Source organism: Macaca fascicularis, chromosome 12 (assembly GCF_037993035.2).
Source record: "Macaca fascicularis isolate 582-1 chromosome 12, T2T-MFA8v1.1".
Classification (NCBI taxonomy): domain Eukaryota; kingdom Metazoa; phylum Chordata; class Mammalia; order Primates; family Cercopithecidae; genus Macaca; species Macaca fascicularis.
In genome coordinates, this window is record NC_088386.1 from 76549456 (window position 1) to 76570670 (window position 21215).

Sequence of the window (21215 nt, forward strand, 5' to 3'; positions counted from 1 at the left end):
AAAATTTGCCTGTCTTAGGAATCAGAGAATATGTGCTGAGTGTTGCTCAGTCTTTCCTTGTTAATTCAAGGGTATTGTGAAACATCAGTTAATATTCTGTGCCTTCAGGGGCTATTTACATGTTTGATGTTTTCTGATTTAACTTTAAGCGGCTGTGCTCTTCTGGTTAGCCCTCCGTCAATGTGACCTAGTCAGAAAGCCAAACAGCAATCTGTACTAGAGTTCAAAAGAGGGAGAAGTCCCTTTTGGAATTAGGGAAGGCCTTCTATTTATTAATTGAATTCAGATAAAGAATATTGAAAGAGTCAGTAGTCATCAGGGAGATAGGAAAGAATGGCATGAGCAAAGTCCTGAGAAGTTTTCCAAGGATGCCTATGAAAGAGTGCCAAACTGGAAGTCATGGAACAGGTTAGAATTCAGGTTCTGCCACGTATTAGCTCTGGAGCCTTGAGCAAGCACCTGACCTCAGTTTCCTCATTTGTAAAACCAGGGACCCATAGTAAATGGTATCTAAAGACCTGTCAATTCTAAACATCCATATTTGAGTCCCAGGTCAAATGTGCTGAGTATCTGGGTTGGAAGTAGTGATAAAGAAAATTACATAATACTAGGAACTGTCAACTTCACTATAACTCCAAAGGCAGGTGCCATCACATACAGATGGAGAAAAATTGAGTAATTTGGACGTCACACATCTGGTAAATGCAACCAGATTTTAGATCTTGTGTGATTTCCAAGCCTTTTCAATACAATTTACTGCTTCCTGTCTATTGTAATAAGAAAGATTATTCAGAAGAACCTTCAGGATGTCTGGTGAGCAAGGAAGCTTAAAAGTCAAGTTTTATGCCTGCACAACTGGAAAAATAAATGAAAGTGCCATTTAAAAAAATTGTTTTTAATAGAAGTATAACAGGTTGAGCATCTCTGATCTGAAATCTGAAATGCTCCAAGACCTGAAACTTTTTGAGTTCCAACATGATGCCACAAGTTAACCTGAACACATTTTTTCATTGTATCCATCGTATGTTCTGCTTTTTACTAAATACTTACATGTAAATAAATATAAGAAAATGAATGCTTACCAGTAGCATATAAATTCAAGAGTCAGGAATGGTTGTGATGCCAGTCAACCAGATTGTCCACATGTGTGGAGAGTCATCTCAGCAGACCCTAGTACTGTTGACTATAAATATTATGATGATATCTATCCTAATTTAGACTGGAAAGCAAGTGGAAATGAGGATATAAAAGGAAATACACATAGACATATTGTATACACATATACAAATTGTTTACACAATACGATTACTGCTGTGTATATATAGTTTTGTGATCTACTCTTCCCTCTTAATCTGTCATGAACGTTTCTTCATGTCATTTAACAGTCTTCAAAATCTTGAATTTTTTTTCAGTGCCTACATCATGATTGATTGAGAACTGTGTGATTTAACCATTATGATTTAGTTGGACATTTAAGCTATTTTGAGTTTCCCTATTGTTATTTTGCTTTGAGCCTCCTTACACAAAAACTTTTATTCACATCTCTGTTTTTTGTCCTAGGATAGCTTCTTGGATGTGGGATTACTTGATCAAATGACTCTTGATACATGTGGCTAAGAATTTTTAAAAAGCTGTATTTCTCCTCCGATTTAGTGGTATTTGAGCATGACTATCCCTCCACATTTTTCCCAAGTACTACAATTTCTGGTCTTTGATAGGGCCAGGTTTTATGTTAAAGATAATTTTGATTTTGTTGAGTTTGAGGTGATGGTTGGTCGGAAAAGTATAACGTTCAATAAGTACTTAAAAAGTGAATATTGCAAAATACACAGTGCTGCTACTAAAGATTTAGAAACTGATTATATGTAGTTTATATAAAACAGGATGAAATCTCTAAGTGATAAATATGTATAATTTGTATTATCTATGGCACTGTGTATAGCAAGAAGGATGCCAAAGACAACTTCAGGGCAAACCCCAATCATAAGGGATAGAAGTGGAAAAAAAGAATGTTTAGTGGTAATGGAGAATACTAGAAGTGACAGAATGCAGGTTTACTTTAATAGGAGATTGTGTTTTCTGTAAGGCTTTATCTAAGGAAGATTCAGTTTTAACTTACTGTGTAGAAACTGCTTTTTGTAATTTCAAGATTAGTGACATAATTCCACTATTATACCGATATAATTTTTTATGTCGCTAGATTAGTGTATAGATCTTCTTAATGTACCTTTTGCTATTTTGTATGCTTATAGATAACGTAATTCCTAAAGTCCCTGTGAGTGGTTCTTATGTTAACCACTATGTTCAAAAGTCTTAATTGCTCACTAGTTTCTGATTTAGCTTACTGTACTCTCCAGTAACTGTTCAGTTCTAGGAGTATTTTATGGCATAGTAGTCATATAATGTCAGTGGTGCACTGGTTAATGTTCTAGAATTAATAATACATTTTATTTTCATACTATGTAGAATTTTCTAAATGTTAGAATTTGAAGTCAGAGAACTTACTAAATGTTTACATAGGATACTAAAGTAAGATTTTACCTTTCTCTAATAGCATACCTTGTGTTTATGCTTTTAAGTCTGCTGCTTTATAAGCAGAAAGAGAGGGAGGGAAATGGCAAGAAAGCATACAGCAGCAAGAGCTGAGAATCTTAAACTGTCATAATCTACTTTTTAAAGACAAATGTATAGGCAAAATTACTTGTGCTGTGTATGAGAAAGAAGATTATAGAGACATTTTCTCATTTGATCAGTTTTAAAAAGCTGTTACATTATGCTGATGATCATTACAGCTTTTTGAGGTGGCGATGGGGAAGTTTTCCAAGGAGGCTGGCGTGCCCCTGGCTGAGCCCAACTATTACCTTAATAAATTCACCACAATCTAAAGATGTTAATGAGTTTTGGCAGAAGTTATAATAGCTTCTTACATCTTTCTGCACAATAGGAGTAACAGTTACAGAGCCCAGGCAATTATGTCATATCTGAGGATTGGAATACTTTCTTGTTTCCATTCTGTTTTTTCCCATTCTTTCTGCATATCTGCTCTCCTCGTCTCCAGTTTTGAGTCATGGCTGAGCATTTTATCACCTGAGGAGTTTTTAAGCCTCTGTAAGCTCAGACCAAGCCCCAGACTAATACATCAGAATCTCTTAGGGGTAGGAGCTGGTATTGGGTAAGTTTTTAAACTCCACGGGTGATCACATTTGGCAGCCAAGGTTGGGATCCATGGTTTTAGATGTAGTAACCACATCAGTTAACTTAGTACCTCTTAAGAAGGTTGCTTATTAGAATAACCTGGGAGATTTTCTCCACACTGTTCCCTCCCGCCCACTTCCCTTATTACTTTAGTGAGCCAGTGTTAACTGATGGGAATATAGACATATCCTTGGATATGTTGGGACAGGAAAAAAAAAGACCATCAATTTTTTAAGTACTATTTTTCGTACACTCTTTGGAATATAGTCTGCTTATTTAAGTGACTTTGTATTTATCCAGCATTATTTTGTGTGAATAATTTTGTGGTGTTCAGTATTTGCATAATCACTGTGAGGGCAAGGACCTAGTATGTTCTGTTCATCACTGTATTTTCAGTACCCATTAGTGCCTGGTACATAGTAGGTAATCAGTAGATGTTAGAAGAGTGAATCAGTAACACTGAGTACCTCACATATGTGCCAACTGTGTTATGAAGCTTTGTAATTACATTGTCCACCAAGGAAAAAGATCTTCTATAAAGGCAAAGATAAGCAGGAAATACATTTATTGAATTTTGAGTCTTTTGCAGGTCAGGGATTCTGTGTAGGCATTAAGATTTTGAACAAAAATGTAGCACAAAACACAAATACTTCCTGGTGGAAGATACATTTCCATACCTGCCCTCGTATGTCAAACTGCAAAACATACAGAAAAAAACTAATGGACAAACAGGTACTTTTGGAGTCTGTGCTTAGTTTAAACCTCATGATAAACTGGACTAAAGCTTGACACATTTATCAACTGTTAGTTGTATTTTACCTAATCATAGCCTGTCTTAAAGTTAAAGGCAGAAAATGAAAACAGGATGATCTGTCATATATGGTTAAGTTGTAATTCAGATTTACAATATATTGGTAAAATGGCTTCAATTTTGGATGAGCCCTTAAACTGTACAGTATGCAAAGAATGGGGGAGGGAAGATACCCAAGAAGGGTAAGTAATCTTAGCCAAGATTTCTAAAAGCTCTTATTAATCTGATTTTTCAGAATTGGAAAATCTCTGTTGTCAGAGATCGCCAGTTTGGGGTTTGATAAGAAAGCATATTATAGAAATTACTCTGCCTACCTAAAATCCTTTCTGGTTTAGACTTTCTTCTGTAGTGCTTTTACAACACTCTTAGTGCTTCAGTCATAGCCCCAGTTTTGACTTACTGGGCCCCGGTCCCTCTTATTTTTCAAATTAAAACTTAACACAGAAAACTATTCAGAATGGAAAGAGTATACAGTGAAAATTGGGTTTCCTTTTCATTCTAGAGCACCACATCCTTCTTAGAGGTAACCACTGTTAGTAGTTCCTTCTGTATTTTTACAGAAAGGATTAGTTCATAATGCCAGCATACACATGCAGATAGTTTTTGCAGTTTATTGGTATGATCCCCACATGACTAGATGACGTCTTCTTTAGTTTCTAACACACTTTTCAAACCCAGCTTCTTTCCATATTTCTTCATGTAATTAATCTCTCCTCTGCTTTGTTTCCATTTGCTTTTTTGTCCCTCTTTTATACACCTGTCACAGGTCTGACATGTGTTATTGGGACTTAGGTGTGGTGGTCTCATCTCAGGCATCATCTCGCCTTCTTACTCTGTACCCTTTACCTAGTCTGGTGCATCCCACCTGCAGGACATTAAGGACCTGTGTATCAAAGTCTCACAAATTTATATCTATAGGACCAGTCCCCTTTATCTTATTTGTCTGTCTCTTTGACATATTTATCTTTTGGATATCTCATAAACTTCTTAGTCCCAGTGTGTCCAAAACCAACTTTTTTTCAACGTCCATATCTTAGTTAATGGCACATACATTATCTCAGTCATACAGTCTGAAAACCATAAGCTATTCTTGATACCCCCCTTTTCCTCACTTGCCCTATTTCAAAACGTAAGTCTGGTTGATTTTTTTTTTTTTTCCTCCTAAGTAACTCTCAAGTCTCTCCTCTTTGTCTCTGGTACCACCTTAGTCTAGCCTGTCATCATCTTTCACCCAGATTACTGCAGTGGTCCACCCACAACCCCTCCAGGCCTCTTCCAAGCCATTTTCCACAGAGCAACCTGAGGCGGCTTTGCAAAATGTCCATATTAGTTTAACACTCCCCCTTTGTTGCTTAAAATCTTTTGATAGCTGTCTATTGCTTTTAATATAAAGACAAGTATCTTTCATGTAGCGTTACAAGGTCCTGCCTAGATGTTGGTTACAGCTTCCCTCATCAGGTCCTGTTTCATTGTACTTCCCACGTTCCCTTCACTTCTGCCACATTGTCCTTCCAGACCCCGCTACTTGTTCCTAATAGCCTCAGGGCATTTGCATATGCTATGAATTCCTCTTTCCCAGCCCTTTCCTTTCACCTTCTCCTGATTAGCCCCCACTGGGGTATTTGAAGTAATCTAAGTATTGCTTCCTCTGATTCTTCCCTTACCTCTCTAACATTTCCCTGGCATTCAACAAAGAACACCTTGCCTTTGTAGCATTTTCTGTTTTATGGGTTTTTTTTGTTTTTTTGTGTGTGTGTCTGTGAGTTTATTTGATTAAGATCTATATCCTCAGCTAGGCTGAAATCTCCATTGTGTATTTAGTTCCTTGTACAGATTCCTAGCCCCAAATCGTAGACACTCGGTAACTCCTTGATGAATGAATGAATTTGTTTCCTTTATTGAATCTATCAAGTACTATATTTTGTATATTGTTAAAGCTTAAATACTTTTTTTTTATTTCAAAGCAAATTCATAGGTTCACAAGGTACAGTATGGATTAATAAGCAATACCATTTCCTGGTTGGTTGTAATAGAGATTACATAAGAATTCACACATTTACCAAAAAGAGGTAATTCTTGGGAAGAGGAGTAGGAAGATAAAATCATTGGAACTGCTAGCACATACCTAGGTCTGCCCTGTTAGTTAGTAGAATTATTTTTCTATATTATTTCTCTCCCCTCACCCTAATTGTCTGTATTATAGCTTTCCCTAATTGTGAACTCCTAAATGCTTTCAACCTAAATAAATATAATTCTTTCTAAAACACTCAGGAATAATAACTGTTCACTTATAAACAGCTTTTGAAGTTTGGAAAGCAATATAGAGGTATGACTTTCCTTTAGAAAAACATTACAAAAGCCACCTATATTCTCTGTCTAGTTCACACATGCCCATTTAGCATTTGATGTACTTCATATAATTAAATTTGTTCTGCATCCTAAGGATATTCCTAAGCCCCAAACGCCTTGATAAGGTTGTTAAAATGAACAACTTATTGCTAAGATTACCTTTTCTCCCTCTCTTGGGCAGTGAAGATAGAACTCAGCTGAGAGAGGGAATAGAGGCGATTAGGAGAAGAAAGAGTGGTGGGTTGAGATTTCTGGAGATTTCAGCTGAGGTAGTAGAGAAGCTTTACAGGATAAATGTATCTTTATGTCATCATTAGCAGAGAAGTCAAGGATCTTCTGGACAGAGCAGCTTTTTGAGTGTAGGTGTTTTAGCTAAGTCGGATATTATACACCACAATCAATGTGAATATAAAAAGCAAGGGATTTAAGTGTGAAATTGTGACCACAGTATTAGTGAAAGACAATATACTTACAGATGTTGATGTTTAATTTCACCATACCCACAGTTTATTCTGGCATCCCAGTGCTTGGTCCATAGTAGTTATTTACAATGTTGTTTAACTGACTGGACTTGGATGTGTGTGTGTGTTTTTAATTATTTCACCTTGTGTATGGTTTTACTTTTAGAAATATTTTCACCTATGTTTATATAAGTGTACAGTACTTTGCAATGAAAAATACCTGTACCAGAATTCTTCTCTTACAAAGCATTTCTTCTGATTATACACAATAGATTTGACTGCATTTGGATGATGAATGTCATAATAGGCCTTAAGATAGACAAAGCGCAAGCTTTATAGTAGCAGTTTTGAAGAAAGACTATATGGTAATTACTAGATCAGTAAAGCATTATTGCATTATCTGTGCAGATAGAAGCCTTTAGGCGATGCCATAAATATTTTTTTTTACTTCTGCCAGAAATAGTTATTAATTCTTTAATGAAGATGGTTTTGCAGACTGAATTTATATGTATGTATATAGCACGCACACCCAGCCATTTTATTTTTGTGTTCAATCTAATTCCTTTAAAGAAGAGACTATGAAAATACTACTATTCTGTAGACCAGGTGATAAGGTTGTTAGGGCTGGACAGAAAGAAAAAATACGTTTATTTGCCATACGCTCAATATATGAAACGAAGACTAGGTTTCAAAAATCATACTTGCAAGCATCACAGTAATTTACAAAAGGGCCAAGAAGTTACACAAGCATTTGTAGTAATTTATGTAAAAGATGTGAAGCTGATAAGGGATGGTTCAAAAACTTATGAATCAGAATCTGCTTAATACAAATTTTAGGAAAAGAATCTACTTCTTTGCAAGGCAGTACTCTGATCACTATTTTCTGAACAGTTATTGAAGGTGTTTCAGGCAAGGGTTACATGCTAGTGTAGATTTTTAATGCAAATGACCATATTTGTTTTGAAGGTGAGACCTTGTGGATTTTCTTCTACTCTTTCAAAACTTGAATTTTATATCATTTTGTTTTTCCTCCCATCCCCACATTCTAAGCGCTAAACATAAAAAGACTCTAAAACTCATCTTGTCACCTGCTGTTTTGTTCAACAGGATTCTCTTCAGAAATATAATCCTAAAGTTTTAGAGGAACTCTTGGACACTTAAAACAGAGATGGAACAAAGGATTAATAATCCAAATTATATGAAGCATTTAAAAGTCTATAGAGTAGAAGCCATTACAGAATCACCTTTAGTACATGATTAGATACCTTTATTTCTGAATCTGTTTACCTTTAATTTTTGGCAGGCGCTGGGTAATTAAAAATATTTGTATGGATTTATTGCTTTAAAATTTGTGATGAAGACATTTTAGAAGAGAATCTTAGCTCTGCATATGCTGCATATATGACCCTAAGCAAGTCACTTAACCTTTCTGGCTCGTTTTCTCATCTATGAAATTGTGATAAAAAATACTTGAACAGGATTACTACTATCGAGTTAGATGTGATACAAAGCACTTGGCATAGAGTGGGCACTCCATAAAATGTTATTTCTTTCTTGAGTTATGTTAACAGTAAAATAGAGCTCTGGTGTGCTTTGAAACTTCTTTTTTTGTTTCAACGTACAGTAGTAGGTAAGACTTGAGTAATAATCCAATAATCCTTTCATATATTCTAGCTTGAACATATTTTTTAAAGGAAGTAAAACTATATATAGTTGAAGTTTCTTCATACTTTCTTCCCAGTCTCATTCTTTTTCCTTCCTGCCCAGAGGCAATAACTGTTCTGTATTTTTGGTCCATGATTTCTATATATGTTTTCATACTTTCACTGTGTGTGTATGTATGCATTCATAAACAATATGTGGGATTTTTTAAATATTTTTTTAATGTGAATAAATGGTATTCAATTACGTGTTTAATCCTACAACTTAACTTTTTTCACTGAGCATTATTTTTGAGATCTGTCTCTTGCTGGAAAATGTAGGTCATTCATTTTAATTGCTGTGTAATTATCTGTTTCCTTATTGGTAGACATAATGGTTTTATGCAGTTTTTTCATTATTTTAAACAATGCTAGGTTGGATATCTTCGTATTAATAGTCTTCTTAGAACTCAGGTCTGCTTATTGAGTCACACCTTAATCCCTGAAATGTGTTTTACTGACCTACAAATGTTTGTAATGAACTTACTTATAAATGAACTTATTTATAATCTTAATTACGTAACTCATTCCAGTCTTTTCTAAAGATTGGTCTAGTTTAAGGGCTCCTCTTTCTAATCTCCCCTACTCCCATTACTCATACTGAGATGCTAACTTGATAACCTCATTGTGGGAAAAGTCATATCAACATTAGGAACAGTTATTGCTTATTTTGGTGATATTAATAGTGATTGATTTTAATTTTCAATATTACACATTTTAAGTATACCAGTTCTAAAGTATACTTTTGCAGTAGAATATGTGTGCAAATTCTTATGACTATTAAAATGCTTAGTCCAACCTAATGGAGTAACTTTTTGTATGTAATTTCTTTTTAAATATGTATTTAGAGTGAATACATGAGCTGGTTTTATAATTACTATTCTCTATGTTTTCTAGACTGCTTCTTTTTTATGCAGTATGGCATCATACCTAAAATTTTGTATCTCTGTTTTTAAGTCAAAAATACATTTTCCAAATAAAATTTTTTTGTATACAGCCTGCAGACACTAGATACGTTTCTGAATCACTGAAGTATTTCCATATAGTTTGGCACAATATAAAATTATGTGATTTAACTTAATTATGACTGAATCATGGTGCTGAAATGCCTCCTTTCATTAGCCATATTATTAATCTGAGTGAATCTTATCTAGTTGTTAAGGTTGAGAAAAGAAAGGTGGCTGACACAGCCACATCCTATAAGAAACTGTAATGCTTAAATTACAGTCATTAGGGTGTAACTAATTCTCCTGTTTAGTTAGGATGTTGGTAATGTCAAGAATTAATTAAAATAATTCACGGGGGTGTCCAGGGGAAAGAATACAGTCATAGGTTCTTGAAGTTTCTGTTTCCGGTTAGGGCAGTAAAGCCCCGTCCTCATCCTCTTTTTCTTTTATCACTAGAGACAGAAACTAAAAACCATGGCTTGGCTGGGCGCGGTGGCTGAAGCCTGTAATCCCAGCACTTTGGGAGGCCGAGACAGGCAGATCACGAGGTCAGGAGATCGAGACCATACTGGCTAACACGGTGAAACCCCGTCTCTACTAAAAAATACAAAAAACTAGCCGGGCGAGGCGGCGGGCGCCTGTAGTCCCAGCTACTCGGGAGGCTGAGGCAGGAGAATGGCGTAAAACCGGGAGGCGGAGCTTGCAGTGAGCTGAGATCACGCCATTGCACTCCAGCCTGGGCGACAGAGTGAGACTCCATCTCAAAAAAAGAAAAAAAAAAAACAAAAAACCATGGCTTTAGGCTGCTAAAAGCATAAAACAAAACAACAATAACAGCAAAATAAGGCAGGTTGGACAAGTTTGCTAGAGTCTGTGTGGCATTTAAATATCTTTGTTAACTTGTTTAAGGTATATGCTTATTGCTTTTCAGAAATTTTGAATTTTAAAAATATCTGGAAATGGTTGAGTGCTGAAAGTTAACAGTGCAGTTATCATTGAGAACACCTGACTTTCACGTATTAATTTAACACCACCAACATTGGCTAGTCCTTTTTATTGTCTAGTAATAGCCACAGAAATACTCCTTTCCTGCTTACCTCCCAGTTTGTAGTTTCTAATCATATCAAGACCTAGTTCTTAATCACTTTTGCTAAAAGGTGTGCCCACTCTTAAGGCCAGGGGTAGATTCCTTGTTTTATTTTCTTTGTTCTGCTTCTTCTGCCTCTGCTTTCCAGGAGAGTTTCCATTTTCCTATCTGCTGTGAAATGCTTGCTGGTCACTTTTCTACCTTGGTTTTCTTTTATCCTTACCTCCCTTTTATCTGGCCTATTGGTGGGCTTTCCATGTGCCTCTCTGTGCACAGGACACCTCGCCGTCGCTTTTACAGTGCTGTTCCTTCTTAGTCATTTCTTAGTCATTTCAGCACCCTTTAAGTCTCCAGGAATAATCTTGTTCTTTTCCTCTCATTCTTTTGTGACCAGAATTTCCTTAATTTTACATCTTTTCTCCTTGGTTTATAAACATATGTTTGAAAGAGTAGGAAAAGATCAGAGGCCAGAGTGAATACTGGCCAACTACATGAACTTTGAGAGCCAGAGTGATCAATTTAAAGATACTCTGGGTTATGTATTTTTTAAATGTCTAACTATATATCAATACTTTTCAGTATTTTTCACTGCAGATACACAGTACCTTATTTAATGTTATGGAATAAATAGTTTAAATAAATTTTGTGGACCAGGATTTAAACCACCTTAGTTCTGTGGTCAAAATGTGTTTCAAGTTCCAAAATACCTGATTTCAAAACAAATTTTTGGAACATATTCATTTATGAAAGTTAGTAAATCTTTTTATAAACCAGTACTTAGAGAAACACAGACTTATTTTAATATATAAATATTTGCTTGTTCTAAACTTTATTTGTATTTTTTAAATTAATAGCTTTTTCTGGGGAGTTTTAGGTTCATAGCAAAATTGAGTGAAAACCCCTTGTCTCTCTGCCCCTGCACAGACACACAATCACCCCTGCTATTATTGTCCCACACTACAATGGTATAGTTGTTACATTCCAATCAATAAAATCATGCAGAGTCCCTAGTTTTCATCGCGGTTCACTCTTGATGTTGTACATTTTATGGATTGTTACACATACATAATGAGATATCCACCATGTCATACCATACTGAATAGTTTCACTACTTTAAAGATCCTCCGTGCTATGCCTCTTCATCCCTTACACGCCACTAACCCCTGGCAACCACTGATATTTTTACTGTTTCTGTAGTTTTGCCTCCAGAATGTCATATAGATGGAGTCATACAGTATGTAGCCTTTTCATACTGGGTTGTCTTCCTTAGTAATACGCATTTAAGTTTCATCCATGTCTTTTCATGGCTTGATAGCTCATTTCTTTTTAGCACTGAATAATATTTTGTTGTCTGGAGGTACCACAGTTTATATATCCATTCAGCTACTGAAGTACATCTTGATCACCTTCAAGATTTGGCAGTTACGAAACAAACTGCTATTCACATCTGCATGCAGGATTTTGAGTGGACATAAGTTTTCAGTCATTTGAGTAAATACCCAGGAGTGTGATTGCTGGATCTTATGGTAAGATATGTTTATGTTTATAAGAAAATTGTCAAACTGTTTTCCAAAGTGGACATCCAGATGCGTAAAAATGAATCTAAATATTTTGCATTTCCTGTACCATTTTGTATTCTCCACTAGCAACGGATGAGAGTTCCTGTTACTCCACATTTTCGTCAGCATTTGTTGTTAGTGTTTTGGATTTTGGCCATTCTGATAGTTGTGTCGTGGTATGTTTTTCTTGTTTTAACTTGAAATTCCCTAATGACATTAGGTTGAACAGTTTTTCATATGCTTACTTGCCATCTGTTTATCTTTGATGTAAGGTATCTGTTCAGGTATTTTGCCCGTTTTATAATCAGGTTGTTCATTTTCTTGAGTTTTAATGGTTCATTGTATATTTTTGATAATAGTTCTTTTGCAAATAATTTCTCGAAGACTGTTGCCTGTCGTCTTCTCTTGACATAGTCTTGCAGAGTAAAAACAATCTAGGCTGCAGTTACAGATGTGGAAGTTAAGAGCATATTGGTGCTATTGGGAGCCATAAAACTGCGTAAGATAACCAAAACAGTACAGGTAGGTAGAAAAGAGAAGAGGTGTAAGGTCTTAGCTCTGGAGGACTGGCAATATTTAAAGTTTAGGGAGATAAGGAATAGGAATAGAGAGTGAGAAGGAGGGGCCAGGAAATGTAGGAAAACTAACAAAGTATGTTATTCTGGGAATTAAAGAGAAAGTGTTTCAAGGATGATGTGATTGGCTGTATCAAATGTTGCTGGACCAATCAAATAATATGAAGACTGAGATATGATCATTGGGTGTAGTGATGAGGTCACTGGTGACCTTGGATAAGAGCTGTTTCAGTGGAGCAATGGGAGGAAATGCCTGTTTGGAATGAGTTCAAGTGACAACAGAGGAGAGAAACTGAAGATAGCAGGTGTAGATAAGATTTCCAAGGAGTTTTGCTGTAAAGGAAAGATGATTGAGATGGAAGCTAGAAGGGATAGAGAAATAGAGATTTAAAATAATAATAATAAAGTTGGGAGAAATGGCATTGTTGGATTCTTGTTGGCATCACTCACCAGAGAAGGAAAAATGGATGATTCAAGACAGTGAAAGAGGCAGAGGGAGTGTCAATCAGCTGTTAGCCTCTAATATGGTTTGTTTAAATTACAGTGGACTCAGCCCTGCAGCTGCTCATGTCCCTTCCTGACGCCTTCCCATCTTGCCCCATGTTTTGTCTAACAGATGGTACATCTATGAGAATGAAAAGAGACCCCTAACTCCAGACAGGTAGCCAAAACTACTTGGATTTTAGGACTGGATTTTAGCCCTCACTTGCCCTAAGCTAGGTATCTTTGGGTACAGCAAAGTAATCACACTACCATAGATTCTCTGCTTAGTCTACTCTGAGACAATAGGAAAAGTTATTTACTATCCTGCTGTAGTAGTTAAATGTACACTTTGTCCTATAGTTAAATGTACACTTTGTCCTATGGCAAACAGCATGATAAGTGGGAAGAGAGCACATTTAAGAACTAAGAATTTGGTGTGGGAATCCAAGCTCTTCTACCAACTGGCAGTAAAATATATTTGAGGAGAGTTTAAGGCATATGAGTCGTCTTACCAACAAGTAATTATGAGTTTAGATTTTATTTGAACTATCTCTCCTTTGTATTTTATAAAGTAATGGTGTTAAGCACAATGCACCAAAATGTAACTGAGACTTAGTAGCACCTAGGACTCAGATCTTGGTTTTTCTGATAACATGCCCATTGAAAGGAACCCTGGCTCTTTGGAAAAATGGCTGATTCCAAGGATGGGATTCCTTATGCCAAAGGAAGGAAATGCTTTAAAAAAAAAAAAATGCTAACGTGTTGCAAGGATATAGGAGTCATTTTGAAAGAGTTCTCCATTGGCCAAGCCTGCGATAATTTGGGCATCAAAATAATTAAAGGCAGTAATGACTTACAAAGCATTGGGAAAAAAATGAGACCATACCAATAATACTTACTTCTGTACATACGTACAGGCAGTAGAAAGGGCTCAAGGGGTAACTGTTAAGTGTAGAGAAAGTTCTAGAATTGGAAAATCATGATTTTATTACTGTAACAGAATACCTGAGACTGAGTAGGTTATAAGGAAAAGAGGTTTATTTGGTTCACCTGATGGGCATCTGCATCTGGTGAGGGCCTCAGGCTGCTTCAGCTTGCAGTGGAAAGGCAACCATCAAATGCAAAGAGATCACAAAGCAAGAGAGGAAGGAAGAAAGAGAAACCAAGGAAAGCCACTCTTTTTAACAGTGAGTTCTCTTGGGAACTAATTCATTTTTGCTAGAGTGAGGACTCACCCCTGAGGGAGGGCATTAATTTATTCATGAGGGATCTACCCCTGTGACCCAGACACTTCCAAACATTGCCACATTTGGGGGTCAAATTTCAACATGAGTTTTAGCAGGGACAGATCAAACTATAGCAATCACAAATGGATGCTTAATATTGGGAAGAAATTTTGATGAGAAGCAGGATATTTGCTTGGTCTTAAAGTGTCTGTCCAAAGATTGCTTATTGGTTGCAGGGAAAAAATGGTAACTAAACAGTAGGAAAATTGGATAGCACTATGTCTGGGTGATGAAACTTAACATCACCAATGAGGTACAGGTAGATGTTGTGTGCCTCCAAATGTGATACCATGAGAAGGACACATCACATTCTATTTGAGCCAGAAATGCATTACATGAGTCAAATCATGAGGAAACATGGAAAGCTCAAAATGATGAGCATTTTTAAAAAAAGAAGACTAGATTCTGCAAAAAATGTTAATGTTACAAAAGTTAAAGAAAGGCGGAAAGGACCCATATTAAAGGAGAATAAAGACACAGGAAATACATGGTTCCAAGACTGGGTCCTGCATCCGGAGAAAAATTAATTTTTTAAAAGGATATTACAGAATCAGTTGACAACATTATAATACAAATTGCAGTTTAAAGAATTGTATTCATGTATTTACTGAAATTGTAACTGTATTGTGATTTATAGATTATTTTTAGGAAATGCACGCTGAAGTGTTTATGGGGAAAAGGCCATAAAGTGTGCAACTTTCAAATGACTGAGAAAAAAGCGTGTCTGTATGCATGCTTGCAGGTTTAGAGGGGTGTGTGTTACGGGGAGAGAGAGGAGCAAATGGGGCAGAGCAGAATGCTAATGGAGACTGGGTAAAGTTATACCGATTTTCTTTGTACTTTTCTTGCATTTCCTCTGTAAGTTTGTAATATTTCCAAATAAGTTCTTACACACATGCACATGCAAACACATTGGGGCTTATTTCTTTTATACTTATTTCACTTCTTACTGCTCTAGATTGCTAATTTACCTTTAACACTTCCCTGGTTTTAGGATATTAACATGAATTGCTAATATATGTACATACTGATTTTTAATTTCTTTTAAATAGTGCTGGGCCTAAAGGAGATAACATTTATGAATGGAGATCAACTATACTTGGTCCACCGGGTTCTGTATATGAAGGTGGTGTGTTTTTTCTGGATATCACATTTTCATCAGATTATCCATTTAAGCCACCAAAGGTAAGAAGCTTGAAGTGCATTCTTTAATATTTAATCCTCCTTCTCTAAATTTAACTGGTTATTCTAAAACTTAAATGTGTATTGATGCAATTATTTTTATTTCATTGCTTTTCATGGATTGATATGGAAAATTTCATGTAATCAAGAATTTTAAAACTGGAAGTAATTGACTCCTTTCACAAATAATTTGTAATAAGCAGAAAGTTTAATTCTTAATTGTAAATAAAACTATACCTTGCACCTCAGTAAAGCAGATAAATTGTATGCTTATGAGGGAAAATATCCTATGAACCTTCATTAATACCTTAATTAATAATACCTTAATTAACTATTAAGGTATTAATGAAGATATTAGGATAAAAAGTAAAACTGACAGCTTCCAGAAATAAGTGTTTAATAATGTGAATTTTGTGCTGAATACCTTATCTTTATAGATAAGCAAAAACTTCATAGCCAAGAAGAGGGAAATGAATAATATTTAGTAAACTCATTTTGTACCTTCTGTGGGTATGATGTAGTAATGGAAACAGAATGCCTCAGTTTTGTTGGCTCTGAGTTCATTTGAAGTATGAATTAGATGGATAACAGAGAACGGGGTGAGTTGTGCCTTGTAATGACCGTCAACTTTGCAAAGCTTAAACATAACAGTTACTTGAATGGCTCCCTCCCGTAACTTCTGTTTCTACGATGGTCAAGTCAGCAGGTAAAAACCATTGGAATTAAGTATGAGCATTATTATGCTTTTGTTACAGAGATGTCTGACATACTAGAGGAAAGTATATTTTCAAGTCCATAGCCCTTAACTACGGTGAAATGTTTTTCTTTCCAACATGGTAACTTTTGTTCTCTATACTTTATAAAGTTTATGTTGCAATTTATACCATTTAAAATTTATGTAGCCTGTGTGTATGTGCACATAAACAGATTTATTTTGTGAATAAAAGAGGGTTATTTCTCAGTAATGAATCATCTAACAAGGTAGCAAGAGTTCCATCTAGTGGTATTTACCCCAAACCGCAGACACCGTTTACTCTCAGTTACAGCTGTTAGTGTTTAAAGTGCTTTAACCGTGTGGTCCCATCAGAATGTAAGATCTTGAAATTATTTTTGCATATGGGGAAGATTAATTGAAGAAAAAGACTCTTAAGTTTTTCTGACACCTTTTAATGGAAAATGGAAATTGACTAATATAAGAATTTCACAGTATATAGTACTGTATATGATTTGCCAATAATTTTGATTAATATAATGATTATAAATTTAGCATGTTAGTTTTTTGCTGAAATTGCAATATATTAAATTTCTAATTCTTTAGTGTTAGTTCGCTCTGTTGCTAAGATATACAGTATTAACCATTATTAAGATCTGTAGTTGGACAAGTGAAAAATGATTTCTGGTGTGATCTTGGTATTTGGAACAATTATTTCTCTACAATGCTAAATCTTTTTGAAGTTTGGAAAAAATGTTGAGCTTCTTGAAGGATAATAAATATTTAATAGAAATCCGTTCATGAATGTTACTCTGTTCAGTAGTTATAACTGAAAATATATTTGTAAATCACATGTGTATTGAGTAGTAATGTCAGTGATCTGAACATAAATTATTTCTATATTCTAGAACAGCATTAATGGAAATATAGTAAAATCTACATGTATAATTTTAAATGTCCTACTAGCCACATAAAACGTAAAAACCAGAATTTTAATACTATATTAGTTAACCCAACATATTCAGAATATTGTCATTTCAACATGTAATCAATGTAAGAGTATTGTTAATGAAATCTTATACATTTTCTTTTTGGTACTAACTCTTTGAAATCTGGTATTTATTTTACAACACTTTTAGTTTGTTTCAATTCACTTTGCCACAATTTAAGAGCTGTATCTGCACATGTAGCTAGTATATGCTGTATTGGTCAGAGCAGTTCTGGAAGGGCATTCTCTTTTCCTCCCCCACTAAACTAGTGTGGTGCTCCCCCACCCCCTCCCCATCATGCATTCTTTTCAGAAAGACACTTTTGAGAGCATTTAATATTTTTTTCCCAGATTCCACTTTTGTGCCCACAGTGCACTGCTAGTTTCAAATGATCAGAAATTGTTTTTTTTTCTCAGCAACTCCAATTATGAATTAACTATCCAATTAGTGTTTGTGATTGTTTTGAGACTTGGCAGTGTTTGTTCTTATGATTTATCTTCTTCTCTCACACATTTCAGGGATATATTAGTTTCCTTTATCCAGTAGCTAAAAACCTTGTTTATTTTATTTTAATATTTTAGTCTAACAAGACAGTGAACCAGCTGTAGAAATAAAAGGCTAAGAAACAGAAAGGTGGTAGTGTAAATGATTTTACCAACCTTCTTCTAAATTCTCCAGTATTTTCTAACGTTTGGTAGGAAATTAGCTGAATTGATACTGATCTTTTCTACTAAGAAACTGATGTAACTTTTATGTTTTAAAAAAAATCTTCATCAGTTCCTCTTACCTTTGGCACCAAAATATTTCTCTTCCTCACTTTGTCTTTCTGTATGTGTGTGTGCACACACAGTTGTATATGATGCAAACACACGTACCCACACACATAGATAGAATTACTGTATCAGTTATTTAAGTATAACTGATCAATTCCTTACTTTAGTTCTTTCTATACAGGGTAAAAATAAAGATTTCAACTGAGTCAAAACCATTTAATTCTGTTATTAAACCTAATCTAAGGTTAGCTCCAGTCAGATAATTTAGTATCTTCTATGATATATTACCCTTCATCTTTTTCTAGTGTTTTAGTTGGTAATATAGCATTCATTTTCCTTCTGTTTTTAATGTGACTGTGCTTAGGTTACTTTCCGCACCAGAATTTATCACTGCAACATCAACAGTCAGGGAGTCATCTGTCTGGACATCCTTAAAGACAACTGGAGTCCCGCTTTGACTATTTCAAAAGTTTTGCTGTCTATTTGTTCCCTTTTGACGGACTGCAACCCTGGTAAGCAAATCTTTATTAACACAAAAACCAGTGCGTTTTTTTTTTTTTTTTTTTTAGTTAGCTTTAAATGTAGATTGAGAGGTAAATGTTATTGATAGGAAGATCTCCGTAAAATAGTTTGTAAGGAAATTACCAGTGCCATTTGAAGTAGACTAGGCCAGAAGTTTCTCAATACCTTCATTTAATTTGTTAATGGCATACCACTCTATAATTATTTTGTCACCATCACTAATGGAATCTTTACTTTTAAAACTGTTTAGGTGCACAGACTACTTCTACCAAGAGTAAACCAATGTCTCTGAAACCAGTGCCTCCTTTTCCTGCTCCTTCCATTCTGCGATAGGCTTTTAAGCAGCTACTTTAATAATAGAGGGCTTCTTGTTCTCCCTTCCTTTTTGAATTAATTAGTTATATTAGGTGTAGTAGTAATGAATATTAAAATGATAGCCAATGAGAATTGAACTAGATTATGATTATATAAACTCAGAGATAAAATCATTTGTGTGTAATTCATAACTTTAAAAAATGCCTGCCACATGTGAACTTCAGAAACTTGAGTAGCTGACTTGATAAAATGATGTTTAGACCTGAAATTTCACACATTTTGTTTTGCTATGTGATTTTTTTTTTAAGTTGACTTACTTTTTCTAAATATTTGATAAGTCACTGAAAACTGTTACTGTTGTTACCTTGTGCTTGGCCGAGATACATATACAATAGATAGAGACAGATGGATATTCATTGTGGTATCATTTATTAGAGTATTGGAAACAACCTCAATGTCCATTAATTGATGTAACTTTTTAAAAGAATGTTTATATGACTCTATATGAACTCATAGGGAAATATCTTCGAGATATATTAAGTATAAAAGGCACTGGAAAAAATACATATATACAACATAATATTCTAAATGCTTGTCAGTGCATCTAAGAACTCTGGAAAGTAATGTTGTAAATGGGTAACAGTTGTTTGCCGGGGAAAGAAACTTCTGAGTAGTTGGAGTCAGGAAGGAAGAGAGTTTTTTTTACTGGCTATGGTTTGGTACAGTTCAAATATTGTACCATATGTACATATTTTTTTCTTTTTAAACATTATGATAAAAATTTATATCAGGTTCACTCTCTAGTTCAGAATTCTACTTAAAACAAAATGGCAAGTAAGGTTTCAAGTGGAAATATAGATAGTGATTAGAGTCATATCAGGCACAGAATGAAGGAAGCATTGTATTTGAAATAGCATGGTATCGTAAGACTGGGGTTTTACTTAAAACTTGCCATTTTTGAACTATTCATAAGCAGAAATATAACCTCCTAGTATACTTCCATTGTTGAATGAAAGGCCAAAATTATAAAATAGTTTTTTGTATATTAAAGACCTGTGTCTTTCATAAAAGTCAAATCTAACTATTTTTGTATATAGCTCAAAATTTGTTGTTGTTGTTGTTGTTGTTGTTGTTTTGCTGAAGGGGGCTTTCCTAACTTGAATATTAAAATACACATATGATCATGTTACTTTAAATTTTTTCTTTTGAAAATCTAGCTATTATATATGAAGATACTGCGGAAAAGTAAGCATTTCATTTTAATAGAATATTAGAACTATACCTTGAAGAAGATACCACAAAATAGCTTTTAATGTTCTTTCCACTTTTCCAGCGGATCCTCTGGTTGGAAGCATAGCCACTCAGTATTTGACCAACAGAGCAGAACACGACAGGATAGCCAGACAGTGGACCAAGAGATACGCAACATAATTCACATAATTTGTATGCAGTGTGAAGGAGCAGAAGGCATCTTCTCACTGTGCTGCAAATCTTTATAGCCTTTACAATACGGACTTCTGTGTATATGTTATACTGATTCTACTCTGCTTTTATCCTTTGGAGCCTGGGAGACTCCCCAAAAAGGTAAATGCTATCAAGAGTAGAACTTTGTAGCTGTAGATTAGTTATGTTTAAAACGCCTACTTGCAAGTCTTGCTTCTTTGGGATATCAAAATGTATTTTGTGATGTACTAAGGATACTGGTCCTGAAGTCTACCAAATATTATAGTGCATTTTAGCCTAATTCATTATCTGTATGAAGTTATAAAAGTAGCTGTAGATGACTAGGAATTATGTCATTTGTATTAAACCCAGATCTATTTCTGAGTATGTGGTTCATGCTGTTGTGAAAAATGTTTTACCTTTTACCTTTGTCAGTTTGTAATGAGAGGATTTCCTTTTACCCTTTGTAGCTCAGAGAGCACCTGATGTATCATCTCAAACACAATAAACATGCTCCTGAAGGCATAGTTTCCTGTCGTAATATTTTACGTCAGTCTTGTTAGAAGGTGTGTCTGAGATGATTGTTGATGAAATAAAAATGCGTCTATGAAGATTACTAAAGACTAGCACAAATAAACCAATTCTTAAATTGAAAACATTTAAAGTCCTATTAAATGTGTAGAGATTTTTTCCTTTGTTATTGAAAGAATGACCGTAAATAATCAAAAGTGGATTTTAACCCATTAGTCTCAAACACATAGAGCTGTATTTTGGTAATATGATGCTTAAGTCAAAATGCGTCTGGTAATATCTTATGGAACATGTT

The 21215-nt window shown here is 34.9% G+C and overlaps 1 protein-coding gene across 3 annotated transcripts in view; it reads left to right on the forward strand.

Moving 5' to 3' along the window:
• The window catches only part of UBE2E3 (ubiquitin conjugating enzyme E2 E3), an 82632-nt gene extending 61718 nt beyond the window's left edge, over positions 1-20914 (forward strand). For all 3 annotated transcript variants that reach the window (XM_045367337.2, XM_045367338.3, XM_045367339.3), the window contains exons 4-6: positions 15506-15638; positions 18474-18621; positions 20280-20914. In XM_045367337.2, coding sequence (XP_045223272.1) covers positions 15506-15638; positions 18474-18621; positions 20280-20377 — 379 coding nt within the window. In that variant the 3' untranslated portion in view covers positions 20378-20914. The remainder of the gene's footprint in view (positions 1-15505; positions 15639-18473; positions 18622-20279) is intronic.
• The last annotated feature ends 301 nt before the right edge of the window (positions 20915-21215 follow it).